The sequence below is a fragment of the Chlamydotis macqueenii genome, chromosome 12, assembly GCF_036417535.1.
Source record: "Chlamydotis macqueenii isolate bChlMac1 chromosome 12, bChlMac1.mat, whole genome shotgun sequence".
NCBI lineage: Eukaryota > Metazoa > Chordata > Aves > Otidiformes > Otididae > Chlamydotis > Chlamydotis macqueenii.
The window spans coordinates 16,333,558-16,348,312 of record NC_141567.1 but is presented as its reverse complement, the minus strand read 5'-3'; the positions used below and the strand labels follow the sequence as shown (position 1 = coordinate 16,348,312).

General features: G+C 50.4%; 1 protein-coding gene across 1 annotated transcript; it reads right to left on the bottom strand.

Moving 5' to 3' along the window:
- Positions 1 to 11,157: 11,157 nt before the first annotated feature.
- Positions 11,158 to 13,895, bottom strand: LOC104485248 (zona pellucida sperm-binding protein 3-like). The gene is made up of 9 exons (XM_010127533.2): positions 13,488 to 13,895; positions 13,056 to 13,174; positions 12,877 to 12,980; positions 12,493 to 12,670; positions 12,297 to 12,417; positions 12,098 to 12,189; positions 11,883 to 12,028; positions 11,502 to 11,612; positions 11,158 to 11,288 (listed from the first exon to the last, which is right to left on the bottom strand). The coding sequence occupies exons 1-9, from the start codon at positions 13,893 to 13,895 to the stop codon at positions 11,158 to 11,160; spliced, it is 1,410 nt and encodes a 469-aa protein (XP_010125835.2).
- Positions 13,896 to 14,755: the final 860 nt, after the last annotated feature.

The window sequence follows — 14,755 nt, the reverse complement described above, 5'->3', positions numbered from 1 at the left end:
GCCAGGAAGAGGACGAGGCAAAAATTCAGAGCAGCCGGAGCTGCACGAGGAGATGCTTTTCGGCTGATCCAGATTTGGGGGTCCCCGCATTGCCTGCAGCCCCGGAACGAGCTGCAAAAGCAGCTAGAGTGGAAACTGAGGCACAGCGTGGGAACACAAAGCTCAGGCTCCTGCACAGCTCAGGGCAAAGCCGCTCACCTTGGGGCCAGGGATTTAAAGCCAATTGCTGCAGCCGGGGCCATACGGACAAGGGTAATAACTTCTTCCCCCACATTTCTATTAAGAATGAATTTACAGCTGTGCAAGCTTTACTTCGTGCTCTCCGATAAATCCAAGTGACGGCAGCGTTAAGAGCTGTGTTAACCTTTCGGGCCCACGGATGGAAAACCTCCATAAAACAGGGGTAAACAGAAACGGGGGCAATTCCTCCGCTATCGTTTGCTCAGGGTGAGGGGTAATAAAAGCCACTGCTGATATATGGAGAACCACGGGCGATGTCCTTGCTGCTCCCTGCACACCCAGAGGGGTTTTGCTACTGATATTTAGCAAAAAAAACCCTGCTGTTCTTTTTTTTTCCCCAGGGTAAAATTCAAGAGGATGGGAATGATTCTTAAGACAAATACGGAGAAACCATTCAAACTAGTAAAAATGGCTTTGTTACACCAGTAACAAAGTTATTAATGATGTTATTAATTGTGCCACCAACCCAGTTATTAATGAAGTTGAATTAATGGATTTTGCTCTTGCAGGGACAAGATCCAGGTCATCCGGGTCAGCCCATGGCCATGGGGAGGGCGATGGGGGATAGAGCTGGAGCTGGTCTGGGAAAAGACCTTGTCTTTCTCTTGACATCATATATTAACAAATTAATGAGCCTTTTCCCCACAGCATCCTGGCAACATCCCTGTTCTCCATCCCCAACCCCTCCCTGGCCCCCAAAACCTGTTGGGGGGCCAGGGAAACACCTGAAACATCAACCAGAGAGTTGCTGGAGACAGCAAATGAAGGGGCAAATGGTTCATGTTTCCTTAAAGAGGCAATAAAGAAACCATCAGCAATAAAACGAGGACAGGGACTGGCCACCGACCCAGAACGGTGGGTACCTCTGCCATGCATGCCACTGATTTTTGGCCGGGAAGGATGCTCGGTGGCTGCTCCAGCCAGAGCCAGGTTTTGATGGGGTTTAAAGAAGAATTTCTTCTTCATGTTCAAATACTGTGGCTCTGGCCCTCCCCATGACTGCTGTTTGAGTTGACCTGAATTACAAAAGGCTCTGCTGGGGTTTGTGTTTTGAAGAAACTCCTCCGAGCTCACCCAATCCCTCCGGCTCACAAAATCCAGCTGGAAAGTTTCTCCCCAGAAGAAGCTGTCTCGCTACATCTCGCTTCGGTGAGGGCTGAAAATAGCCCCTGACTGCCTGGAGACTTCATTTCTGAGCTCGCTGACATGAAAGGCAGCCATCAAAGTGGATAACAGGATGTTTTCCAGCCTAAGGAAGAGCTTCAGCTTGGGGTTGGGCTTTGGGAAGGCCAGTTCTGCAGCGGACGGGACCCCAAACTGGGTCTCTGCGCTCATCCCAACCACCCCTGGGACTCCAAAACCCAAGCTGTCCCCATACACAGAGGCAGCTTTTTTGCTCAAATCTTTTACAGTTTGCTCTCAAGGGACTGCAGCAAGCTCTCCCCGCATAGTGATGGGTTTTATTTCACACAGCCCTGGCTCAGGCCAGGCTACAACCAGCCCCATCACGTGGTAAAAGCATCCCTGGGTTTTTAACAGGTTCCCCCGCACTGCTCAGAGCCGACGGCTCACTGCAGCTGGAAGACAAATGCTTTGTTTTTGAAGGGAGAGGCTGTGCCTCCTGCCTCTGCTAATGTACAGCATCTTGTCTTAGTCGTTCCTTGCTGTTCTGCAGCTGAATCACCGCAAGCGATGTACCGGCACTTGGTGTGATGACGTTTCTCTACAGCTGCAAGAGGAGCGCTCCTTCAGCCTCACCTTCCAGCTTTTAGGAGTTAAATCCATCTTGTTCCCTGCAAGGGAACCGTGAAGGCTCTTCCTCTCCTCATCCTCACCCCTCCAGCCAGGGTGCCCTGCTCCACAGGGAGAAAAGGAGCATCCTCCCAAAAGCTACAGTCCCCATGGGCCAGTGAAGCTCGGCTGCATCTTCCCAGCTTGATTTTGCTCCGCAGTGCAGCAAGCCAGGGGTTGCATCCTCCACCCCTCCGCTTATCTCCAGCCTTGGAGCCAGATAACTCGCTGGCAGCGGTTATCTCCTCGCAAGAAACAGATGCACGGGGAGGAAGTGAGGAGCCTCGTGCCGAGCAGAGCACAGCCACGCTGCTCACTGCACCCCAAAACTGTGCCCACCCCCAGCATAAACACAGTCCTGGGGAGCTCTCATAGCATCCTGCATCCCTCCTCCTCCTCACCCCAGCCCAGGCATCCCCGTCAGAGGAGAAAGGTGCATGGACGCCACAGATCAGGGCATTCGGTGACTCAGCACTGGGTTTTAGATTCACCCTGGTGCATTTTGGCACTAAAACCCCAGCCAGAGCAGCTCCCCTGCTCACACTGCTCTCTAGCCTCTGCCAGCCGAGCCCTCCTGGTAGCTGCGGGATGGAGATGTATAAGCCAAGCCCAGCCCAGACACGGGCCTGAAATGAGTGCTCATGGCCATGGCACACTAATTAATCCTCGTTTGCGCCTGGCACTTGCCGGCCTGTAATTTCACAGTTTGCTGGAGGCCTCCGAACCGCAGGATGTCTGCCAGTCGCTTGGCGGCCGGGGCGCCTCCCCCATCCTCATGGATGGAGCAGTGGGGTCCAGCCTTCTCCAGGGCTGATAACCCAAGAATGGAGAAGAAAACCTCCTGCTGTGCCAGCAGAGGAGAAGAGAAGGATAGGGAGCCCAGTAGTGGGGCAAAAGGCATAATCCCACCCTCAGCAACAGAGCAAGGGGCGATAAGGGGAAAACTGGTGTCAACAGGGAGCTCAGAGCATCAGGAAAGGTGGTGAGGATGAGGCAGGTCCAAGGCAAGGTAGGAATAAGTTTGTGGTCGATGGGTGTGGCTGGAGAGCAGCATCCCTGTGGCACAACTCAAGCAGGGACCAATAGCACCAGGCTGAGCTTGAATGGGCTTCTGGGGCCACAGGCAGGGTGCGAGTGGGGGTCCTGTGTGAGGCTGCCCAGAACACGTAATACCTTCAGGGCAATGGGAGACCAGACTCAAGGTGAGGGTCTCTGCCTGACACACTGAGCTAGCAGCTCTGCCACCACCTCCAGTCCAGCAAAACCCACTTCTCCGGTGGCCACCGCTCCTGGAGCTCAACCCTCCGGTTCATGGATACGGCCCTTCCTACCCCAACGGGAAGCTTATATTTATTTATTATGTTATCTCGCCTTATAAAACACATTTGGCTGGGTGATGGCTGGGTGCTCTCCCACCACTGGGTGGCAGTGGGCACACATGCACATAGGTACACACATGCACACACATACACACATGCAGACACACAAGGGTGCCCCACGCAGGGGCTGCCTCTGTCCTCACTGCCGCTGAGGAGACCTGTGCCAGGCCCCATGTCACATAACCTACTTGGGTGAATGTTGTCATCACCCCACGCTTCATCTCCAGTGGAGATGTGGGGACCAGGCAGCTTCAGCCTGGTTACATCCTGCTCTCAGGAGGAGAGCATCCCCCTCAAAAGGCAACCAGAAAGGGCAAATTTGAGACCAGAAGTGCTTCTCCACACTCTGGAGGCAGCAGCAATCTGGGTCTTGCCTTGACCCTGGGACAAGGGGTGCTTGGCTGGAGCACCCCCTTTTTGTAGGGCAGCACCCTCTAGAACAGCACCAGGCCCCTCGGAGCCATTGCGTCCAGCTGAGGCTGCCGAAACGCAGCCGCGTCAGAGGAGCCCTGGAGGTGCTTGTAAGACAAGGGATGACATGCTTGATGGGACTTCTTAATTAGATCTCGCTAAACCAAAATGTACCGGGGCTCCCCTGGCAGAACAACGTCAGACAAAACATTAACCACGCTCCAAATAAATAATTAAAATGTTGGGGCTCTTAGAAGGGAAAAAAAAAAAAGCAGGAAAAATCAAAGGCATCACTGCCAGCTCACAGTAAGGAGCATTGCCACTGGGTCTGGCGATGTCCTGGCCTCAGAATGGAGTGGAGCTGTGTCCCCAAGGCCACCTGAGCCAGGTGGGACCCAACGTGTTCATGAAATTCTGTGCCCAATGTCCCAAGAGGTGTCAGGACTAGGTCTGGGAACCTCGTAACCTGGAGCGGTGGGATTACATCCGCATCTCAGCTTTACATTAAAACATGTCTTTTCACAACTAGCGCCTATGGATTCAAATGAGGGATTAAAAAAAAAATTACATCCTCACTAGTTGGCTGATGCAGTACCCTGGGACATCATCCATGGTTCATCTCTGGGACAACACCAACCATCACCTTTGGGATGCTGGACAACACCCAGATCTCGGGCTCTGGTAGGTGCTCGATGCAATGTGCGAAAATCTCTTCACCCAGCACTTAGGAAATACTTTTGGGAGAAAACAACAACAACAAAAAAAAGGCTTGAAAAAAGAAAGTGCTCTCTCCCCAGCCCCTCTCAGCCAGAGCAGAGACGATTACTCAGTGTAAGCAACACGGAGCTTAAATTATGGATGGAGCCATTTGCATCAAAGAACATGATTGAGGCAGAGCTGGTCCTGTCCCTCCCGGCTCCCCAGCCGTACAGGGGCGATGGTGGCAAGGCTCCTTGGGACCATGCATCCCCCATCCTGCATCAGCCTTGGCCAAAGCCTCTGGTGCAAGTTTATAGGGGGAAGAAGATGAGAAAAGAAGAACGAGGGGCTGCAGAGTGATGTTTCTCCCCTACGTAGCCATCAAAGCCAGTTAGGTACAAGTCTTCAGAAACAACTGTCACCTGTGCTCTGCTTTCTTCTTCTTTACCTTTCCTACAGTACATTTATTAAAGAGCAAGTGATATGTATTAAAAAGTAAAGCCAGGGCTGTGGTGCGATGGGGCTACTCCCCTTGCTCTGGTGATGAGCCAACAGTTGATGATGGATTTAATGCAATGACCGTATTTTTAGCTTCTGGTTTTCCTCCCTGTAGGGCTCCGATGCTGCAAGGAAACAGGGTGTTTTCTGCCAAGGATAGGGCAACCCCATGGTCCTTGGACGTGGCCACCAGGAGATGATGCTGCTCACCCAGAAGCTGATGAGCACCCACGAAGCCTCTCTGGTGGGCAGCATCCCTGACCTTCCTCCTCCTCCTCCTCCTCCTCTCAGCCCTTCACCTGCACAGCACCTAGGTACAAAGCTCGCTGAGGATGAAGGACTCCACTAAAACCTGCTTTATTACATTAATATTAGCTGGTAATGAAGCTAGCTAGCATTTAGAGCTCCAATTGAATTAGGAAAGCTATAATGAACAAGAAGTGTTCATTAGCAGGGAATTACGCTAAATTATCTCAGCAAATATGGGAAAACTTTAATTTATCGGGGGTGTTTTCAAATGGCTTTTGCTTCTTCATCTCCATTTATACTGTGGTGCGTTTTTCTGGCAGCTAAAACACGAGAAGTGAATTAACTCCAGCTCCTTGGGGAAATGCTTTTGTCTCTCAGATGGGAATGAAAACCCCTAAGAGATACCAGAAATTTTCCTTTTCAGCTCCTTCTCCAGGTCTGTGCAGGGACAACGGATACTATTTAGCACAAATAACTTAAGTGCGCAGGAAACACCTTTGCAAAGGTCACTGCTGGTAAAAGCTCCACCAGCAGCACTCCAAGGGTTAGAATAACATTCTGCTTTGCTGGGCATCATAAAAAGGGAAAAAGGTGGAAAAAAAATGTGTAGCAATTTCCTTGAACATGTGCAGACAGGGCATTAATAGCGTAGACTGTTAGGAAATCAGCCCTGATACTCAGCTGCCAGTGTGTACGTGCTTAATGCACAAAGTCGGGCATCAAAATGTAATGTCCTCCTTAGTGTCCAGAGACCTGTGCAGATGCACAGGGCTGAGGAAGGACATAACTCGTGTCATGTCCTCAGCCTGACATGACTCAAGAAATAAATCCCTGGACCCTTCGCATCCAAGTGCATCACATCTAGGGTGGTTTCCCCTTGCAAGAGCCAGCCCCACGTAACAGAAGCAATGGAAAAGCCCTTGTAGGTCCCCTCTCCCCACACCTCTTAGCTTTAAGAAAAAAAAAAAACAACAACAAAAAAAAAAAACAAAACCAAAACAAAAGAAATAAACAACCAACCAACAAAAAAAAGAAACCCAGACAATCATCAAGTTGAAGATGTCCCTGCTTCTTGCAAGGGGGTTGGACTAGATGAACTTTAAAGGTCTCTTTCAACCCAAGCTATCCTATAAGTTTTAAAAACACCAGAGACTATTTTTCCCGCTTTCTGTCAGTACAAGGAATATTTATTTTTTTAATGAGCTTCCCACCTGTCCACAGGACTCCAGGAGCTGCTGATGCATAGACACTTCTGCAGTGGGAGAGCATGGCTAAAGCTCCCAAGCTGGGGTCAAACTGCAGCCAAAAAAAGCAAGACAGAAGACGTTTAGGGCAGAAATAGGATCCTTTGGACATCATGGAGTTTATTCACAGGGGTAAATTGATGGTGGAAAGGAGGCCCTTGCACCACAGAGCACAGGTGCCTGCAGCCTCCTATTTAAATGGCCAGGTCTGCAGTGATACACATGAAACATTTAAGGCAAGAGGGCTATTGGCTTAGGGAGAAAGGAAACAAACAAACAAAAAAAAAACCTCAACCAAATAAAACCTAAAAACAAAACAAACAAAAAAACCCCAAACAAACAAACAAAAAAAAAAGCCAAAAAAAACCAACCACCAGGCACAATAAGTAAGGCTGGGAAGTCCTTGGGCTGGGCAGATGTACCTCCCTATGGCTGCACAGCTCCACGAACCAGGTTTTGGTTGTATGTAATTGCAAGGCAAGCAAGGATAACAGGGAAGGCTCCTTCCTTTCCAAACTGGAAAATAAACCCCTGAAATGATACCCTAGCCTCAGCTACCTGGAGTTTATGCAACCAGATTTGGAAAATTTGCTTGCATTTTTTTTCTAAGCTATCTATCTGATGGACCAGGAATCCTTTGCAGAAAGGTCCCTTCTGTTGCAGGGCGGATGGCAGTACCAGGAAAGGGCTGGAGTTGAAGCACCTTAACTCTTGCCATATCAAATAAAATAAAAAAAAATAAACCTCAGCCCTCTGAGCTGGAGGATAAGTGTGCACCATGGTCAGAGAGAACAACATCTGGCAACGTGAGTATTGTATCAAGACATGAAGGAGCGGCTAAAATGAACATTTCCTCTTTTCCCCTCAACCTTCCCTTTTCGCAGTTACTGCTGCACCTCCAAGGTCATCTCCAGCCTGCCCTCTGATGCCACAGCAGTGCAAAAAGCTTGTGCACCCTTCCCTGGCTGTCCAAGTGGCCACATCCAGGCTGGTCCAGGGCTGTTGCTGTCTCTCCAAGACCAACTCCATGGGGAAGTGGCCAGGCCACCCACCCAGGCACAGGACCTCCAAACCCACACAGACTCCTGCAGGCTTGCAAAAGGAAGTTGCTACAAGCCTCAGCTCACTTCTTGGGAAAGTCTTCTGTTAACTAGTTCTTTTACCCTGTCTTTAATTGTTCTTGATATCTAGTAAGATATGGGCTGTGCCCGGCAAGGGACAGCAACTCCTGCTGTGCAGAAGAGAGGTGGGCGATAATGATCACACCACTTCCACAGGACAGTGCAAATCTGCAAATGAACATACAAGGCAGCTCACTTTTACTCTGAAATTCCTGTAAGAAGTAACTAAGTGTTCTCCTACATGGTAAATTATTTTTTTCTTTTAATTAATTGCCTTGAAGGCCACTTACATGCTATCACCAACTTCTCCATATAACAAGGCACTTACAGCAAGCTGGAGACACATGTGAATAACCGCAATGCATCCTTGTCCACATTATTAATTCCCACAGATTGACTGTTCTGCCAGCATCTACAGCTTTCTAATTAAGTCTTTACTCAGATGTTCGCGCATGCAAGCAAAATGAATGTTAATGAAGTTCAGAAGCAGCAGTTACAGGATTGGTGTTAATGGGGCTCACAGGTGGGGAAGAGCAGTGGAGTTGGGCATCACCACCAGCACATACAACACGCTCTCTCTTCATCTATCAAGAAACTGCACATGCTGTGTTAAATCAGAGAAGAAAAATGGGCCAGCAATGTCACCTAGCACAGCTCCAGGAAGAGGTCTCACTGTCTTTGGGAACAGGACCCACACTGCCCAGCCCTTAAGAGCATCCAAAATCCTTCCTGGTCCCTTAGTTGGTTAAACACTCCATCATCCTCCATGAAACACCTTTGCCTCCCCAGCTCCTTCATCTACCTATGGTAATCCTAGCTTTAGGAACCTTAGCTCAGGGCTGGATTTCTGGGAGCAGTTGCTCCACCAAGCTCTGACCCTCAGCAGGTTTTTTTCTTCTATTTACCAGGAATAAAAAAAAAAAATTGTTTGGGTTTAGTAATTTATTAAAAAATTCATAGCTGTGTTAAATCATAATACTAAAATTCACATGTGTGCTGGCTACCATGGGGGAAGTCAACAGTGTTTAAGCAGCAGCAGCTGATGTGCAGCCCCTCCTGGGCTGGGAAGGGGGTTTGGAAGGAGGGAGGACAGCCTGGAGCACAGCATCTCCCAGCACAAGTCTTCCTGGTAGAAGATGGACCTCAAAGGAGATCTGACCACAGGCTGAAGGATTAGTGCTAATAGGATCAGACCCAACAGCTTCATAGATGAGCAAGGAGCCTTAAGACAGACCGAAGAGGACCATGCATGTGGGACTGCCCTTGGGAGGAGCACCAAGAGCCTGGCCGCACACTCAGCCCAGCCTCACAGTGCATGTCACACTGTCAAGGTAAAAATTAAGAAAAAAAAAAAAAAAGGGGGGACTTTTAAATATCTTCTGTAGCTCCTTCAGGAAGTAGCTTGTGCATAAAACATGAAGGCTGACAGGCTGATGTGGGAATATCTCAGCCCAAAGAAGAGGTTAGACAGCTGCCTCATTTTTCCATCTGATTATTTCAGCTCAGCTACTCAATTCATTGAAAACAGAAGCAGGAAACATTCACCTTACAGACATCATCCCCGGGCTTTCCAACCAAGCTCGCCTGGGGAGGGGACTCCTGCTCCACACCCTGCTGAGGCCCAGAGCAAGAGCGCCAAGTTGATTCCTCAGAGCTGGGCAAGGCTCCCTGGCAGAGCCATAGCTGAGCTCAGGCTTTGCTGGAGTACACTCTAAGGAGAATTGGCATCACTAAATCACAGCCCAAGAGCTCCAGGGCAGAAGTGCTGTTTCCAGCCTTCAGCTGCCAAATTTAGGTAATGCCTTTAACAGCAGCAATTTTCAGGAGATGCTAGCAAAGGACCAAACATTGGAGAACTGGGGCTGTTGTCTTTGCTCTGAGTCAGCCTTGCTGCTCTGCCCCTTTTTAGTCTTTATCCAGGGCCAAGAGCAGTTTCCTCAGCTCAGAAGAGGCTGTTGCAAGCATCGGGTCTTTGACTTTTCCCAGGATATAGAAAGCAAGAACAGGAAGCATAAGGTCTTTTAGACTAGAAGGATGGAGGGCATCCAACAGGCTTAGGAATTCCCCCTGCAAAGCACATGAGGGTCACCTGCACCAAGCCTTCAAGGAATCTGACCCCATTGCTGTGCTCCCCCAGGAGCACAGGGTCCCACACCACATGAAAACAAGGTGATTTCTTCACGTGGTGCAGAGCTATGATCTGTACACCAGGTAGCACCTCAAAGCACATGGCCCTCCAGCCGTGGGATAATGAAATCTTACAGCCTCCAGGTCAGGCTGGAGGTGACCATTGCTCCCTGAGGTACCTGGCTGCAAGTGGCACACAGCCCAGGGTAAGCAAACTACTTTTGAAAAATGTTTGTTACTCAAGTTCTTGAGAAGTGCCGCTGGTACTCAGCTCACCAGATTAAGAGTCAAGACACTAAAAGCTTACACCCAGCTTGAATTCCACCAGGCAGAAAACACCTCAAGCCTAAGTCAGAATAAGCCTGTCCTGTGTAGGAGGGAAAGTTCACAGAGCAAGGAGAACAATTTAACACAGCTTTAAGGCCTGTCTTGTGCATATTGACTCAATTTAAGTGCAATGAGGACTCCAGTGCCCTATGGCACAGCTCTTCCAGCACAGCAGGGACAAAGACCAAGGCTGCTATAAGGAGATGCAGTGATAATCTAGGCAGATGAGAGATCTCCCCACCCTTTATATTTAAAAATATATACATATCTGTTAGAGTGGGTGGACCAGTAGCTTTCCCCATTTATCCCCTTTGTCTTAGTTACAGAGTCACCAGTTCCACCTCCCCATCCAGGCATTACTCCCTGGCTCTCCATACAGCAGAGTATCACCCTCAGCCCTTATTCACCTCCAACACCAAGTTTTCCCCAGTTCTCCCAGGAGCAGAAGCTATACTCAGCCCCAGCACCCACAAAAATCCCAGAGCTAGAGCTGCTGTTGTGTCCTTCAGGAGGTACATCTCCTCACCCAGGCTGCAACAACACACCAACAAGCCCAAGACAGAACTGCTGTTATCACATCCCTCAGTATCACCCCTGCCAAGGAGGAACAAACAGGACTTCTAGAGTCAGGAATCCATATCACATCTGTTAGCAGCATAAATTCTTTCCTCATTTGCCTGAAAATAGGAGCCATACCTTGTTTGTAGCCAGTGTTTAGGGGTCCATCAAGCACAGCACTGTGTGCTAAGCATAGGACCATACAGCATGCCTCAGCAGCAGTGCTGGACATTTGGAAAGTCCTCCTGCAGAGAGACACTTCCCATCTCCAAGTGCTGTGGTTTGAGAGACACTTTCAGGTGGCAACAGGTCTCCATGGTTTTGAGACCATGGTTCATTGGTGGCTTCCCAAGAGCTTGTGGCCATCCCAGGCTTACCTGGAGGAAGGTGCATGAGCACAGCCCCAACTCCCATCCCATTGGAGCAGACCAGAGCCAAGGCTGACTGCTGTCCCTCCTCCCCACTGAGGACACAAGGAGAGGACGGAAACGTTTCTTTATTAGGATTGGGGAGTTACAGTGACACTCCAGGAGGGCAGCTACACTTTCTGCACACAAGAAACAGCCCAAGAGCAGTTAAGCTCAGCACAGTGGCTGCCGTGAGCATGACAACTTGGACCAGCGTGGGAAGTCCTTCAGCAGCACCTGGAAAAGACAATATCCACTTACTACACATTTACTGGCTTTCTACCATCCTTCAGTGGACAAACTTGCAGGCAGGAAGAAGTCCCCCAGACTGTCTTTTGGTGATTATACCAGAAAGTCTCAGTCCAGGTGTGAAATCATGGTGATTCACAACTAGATCAGCCTGGAGTCACCTTCAATTGAGACCTGAAGGCAGTCACAGAAGACACATACCATGTTGGGTCTTCCCTGCTGGTGCTGAGGAACTCCATAATCCCTGAGCTGGATCAAGGATTAACAGCGGTCCAACTGAGACTTCAGCCTCAGCCTCCTTTAAGGTCCCATCTAAGAAGAGATGGACATGAATGAGTTTACAGTGGAGATAATTCCCACTTAGTCTGGATTTCAGGGTTTATGGAAACGTGTGCCCTGCAAAAGCAGGTTTCCAGTAGTTTCAAACATAAGGACACAGACACAGTTAAAATGCCCAAGGATATTGGAGAAGAGCAGGGTTTGTCCTTAAGAACACATTAGCTAAGTATCTGCCAGCATCTTGGCCATCCCAACCTGGCGAGTCCCCTGGCTTGCAGGCACATTTTGGACACAGAGCCCTACCTAGCTTGGAAGGGACGTCTCTCTTCAAGCGCCTCGCTGGCCATCTGGCCAGAGGGTTACTTCTCCAGGAGTATCCTCCATACGATGGACAGTTGCCAGTCTCACAGCAGCTGCAGATGTCTCCAGTACCCTCCACAGGAGCCCAACTGAAACAGAATTACCTGTAAGCCCTCTTCTCCAGGCTGGCCCCCTCCCTGTGTGCACCAGCTACTCACAGGCTGCTGGCTTTGTTGAAGGAACAGGCCTTGTTCAATGGATTTGGGGCTTGGTTAGCTGGGGAGACCTTCAGGTGGCAGGTGATATAGATCTGGAAGGGAAATTAAACCAACATCCAAGGTTAATTAAGTTTGTTCATGCAGAACAGCACAGCTTCTGAACACACTGGGGGAAGGAGGGGTAGGCACCACATCTCACCAGGTTTCTGTTGTCTCCTGCAAACCTGAATGCATCAACCATGAACTGCAGTGTTTCCTCCCTTGGCCTTGGTGAGATGAAGGCTGAAGTGGTGTCATCTGATCTCCCATCCACCAAGCACCTGGACAAGGGTCAGAAGTCAGGGACATCCCAGCCAGATACACCAGTACCACCCAGAGAACACCACATCCCTTACCCACTGAGGTCAATCAAGGTGTATCGGGGAGAGGAGTTCCTGTCTGGACTCAGAGTAGCAACACAGTCATCCACGAAGAGCCTTAAGGGCACATGGTCCCCAGAAGCAACATCAGCCTGGAGGTGCAGGCTTTCCCCCAGCTGGAAGCCATTGGAGAGTCTCTCAGTGCTCCAGTCATCTACAAGGCAGAGTCAAGGCTACAGGTCACTTTGGAGAAATGCACAACACCCTCCCTTGCACATGGGATATCTTAACCAAGGAGCAACCCCCGCCCCAGTACTCCTGCAAGTTTTATTTTAGCCCAGATCACAGCTCTGTTAGGCTCCCAGAACACGGCCCAAAGCAGGAACCAGAGGGAAACAAGGCTGCCAGGTCTGCACCCACCATTCATGAGGCGCAGCGAGAACTTCAGTTTCTCCTCTGCTGACACGGTGGAGCGGAAGGGAGCCCACGTGGGCTGGACAGCATTGCTGCTCACGTTGCTCTTCCTAAATGGAAGATATAGTGTTAACAAAGATGCCACCACCTCAGATCCATGGGAGCAGACAGTCACCTTTGCTCACCTAGGGTAGTGACACTCAATAGGGACCACAGCTGCATTGGTCCTTATGATGACCATGTTGCCAGAAGGAGTAGGTTTGTACGATAAACTTGTTTTGTAGATCAAGGAGTCTGGGGTCACCTAGAAGGGACATTTGGGAGATCTGATAAGTCAAGTAGTAGAAAGCTGCTGCAACCAGATGAGCCCCTTCTCACCACAGCACAAAGTCCCTTCACCCCAAGTCCTTGCATAACCTTCACCAGATCATTCCCAAGACTGAGATCTTTGCCAAGATGAATTAGGCAGCATGACAGCACACTGCTCTTTAGCAGTTAAACTGTCCACAACAATTCCCATTTATCCACCCAGTGCTGGTCAAAGGCCAGAAAGGGCCCATTCCGTACACAGTACTACCAGAGATGAAGCAGCCCCTCACCCCAGCATCCCACCTTACCTGCAGGGTGCTGCCACACTCATGCAGCCCAGCCACAAAGGTCACTGTGCTCTCAGCAGCGCTCTGGGCCACAGGCAAGCAGGCAGCTGAACCCAGGGTCAGCTCTGTAGCCTTGACCAGGCGCCCCGTGCCAAAGAGGTCCCTGTGCACCGTGACCACCACCTGCGCCTCCTGGCACTGCACGGCCACGGGGTGCAGCGGGGCTGCAGCCTGGAGCTGAGAAACATCCACCCATGCCCAGGAAGAAGGCTGGGAGAAGGAAGGCACACGGGGCCAGCTCCAAGAGGAATCCCCTCGGATCCTCAAGACCCCCAAGTCCCTTTGAGGGAAACCCCAAGGGCTGTAAGATGCTGCTTCAGCCAGCACCCAGCATAACAGAGCTATACCCAAGCTGCCTCTAAACCCCATTCTGACCCCAGTAAAACCAGCTCATGGAGAAGATGCTGCCCAGGAGCCTTTTATACCAGCGATCCCAGCAGCCCCAGCCCAGATGAGGCACACCTGGGGGCTGCAGGAAGGCCCCCACCCAGCCAGGAGCAGCCCAGGGCAATGGGATCCAGCTGGGACCCTTCTTCTCAGAGCATGGAGGGTGATTTCCCTGGACCTGCACCTGGGAGTTGTCCCAGAGCAGTTTGTCCTGTATCCCTCCATCCTGCCTGTTTAGGGTGGCATCAGCTGCTGCCACCTCAGTGGCCAGCTGGCCACAGGCTCTCTGCCCATGTCCTTCTCGCTATATGAGACATAGCCAATTTTGGCAAGGGCTCGATCAGATTCCCACAAGCATTTCTTCCCTGGTCTCCCCCACATCACCAGACCAGCGATTCCCCAAAACCCAGGTCCCGGCACTCCACTAGAGGTGGCACTTTCAGAAACAGAGAGGCCATTAACCACAAAATCCACCTCGGCTCCGGCCTGTGTGTGTTGGCAATCTGTCCATGCTCGATTTCATGGGTATCCGCACTGGGTAATTGTGTATCGAGTAATGAAGGCATCATAACCGGCTTATTTGCATAGAAAGCAGAGGTACAAAAGCCGATCTTCCCATAATAGCAGCTGATAAGTGAATGGCAGGCATAATCAAGAGATTAATTGGCCCTCGTGTCTTAATTACACTAATTGGCACAGCTGCTCGTGTGTACAGTACAATGACTAATGGCTCTGCATCGCCAAGCTGGATGAAGAAGTTGGGGGTCACTCAAAGCTGCTTGCTGCGGGGGCAGAGCCCAGTGAGTGGGGTCCCCTGGACACGGGGGTGATGCCCTGCGCAC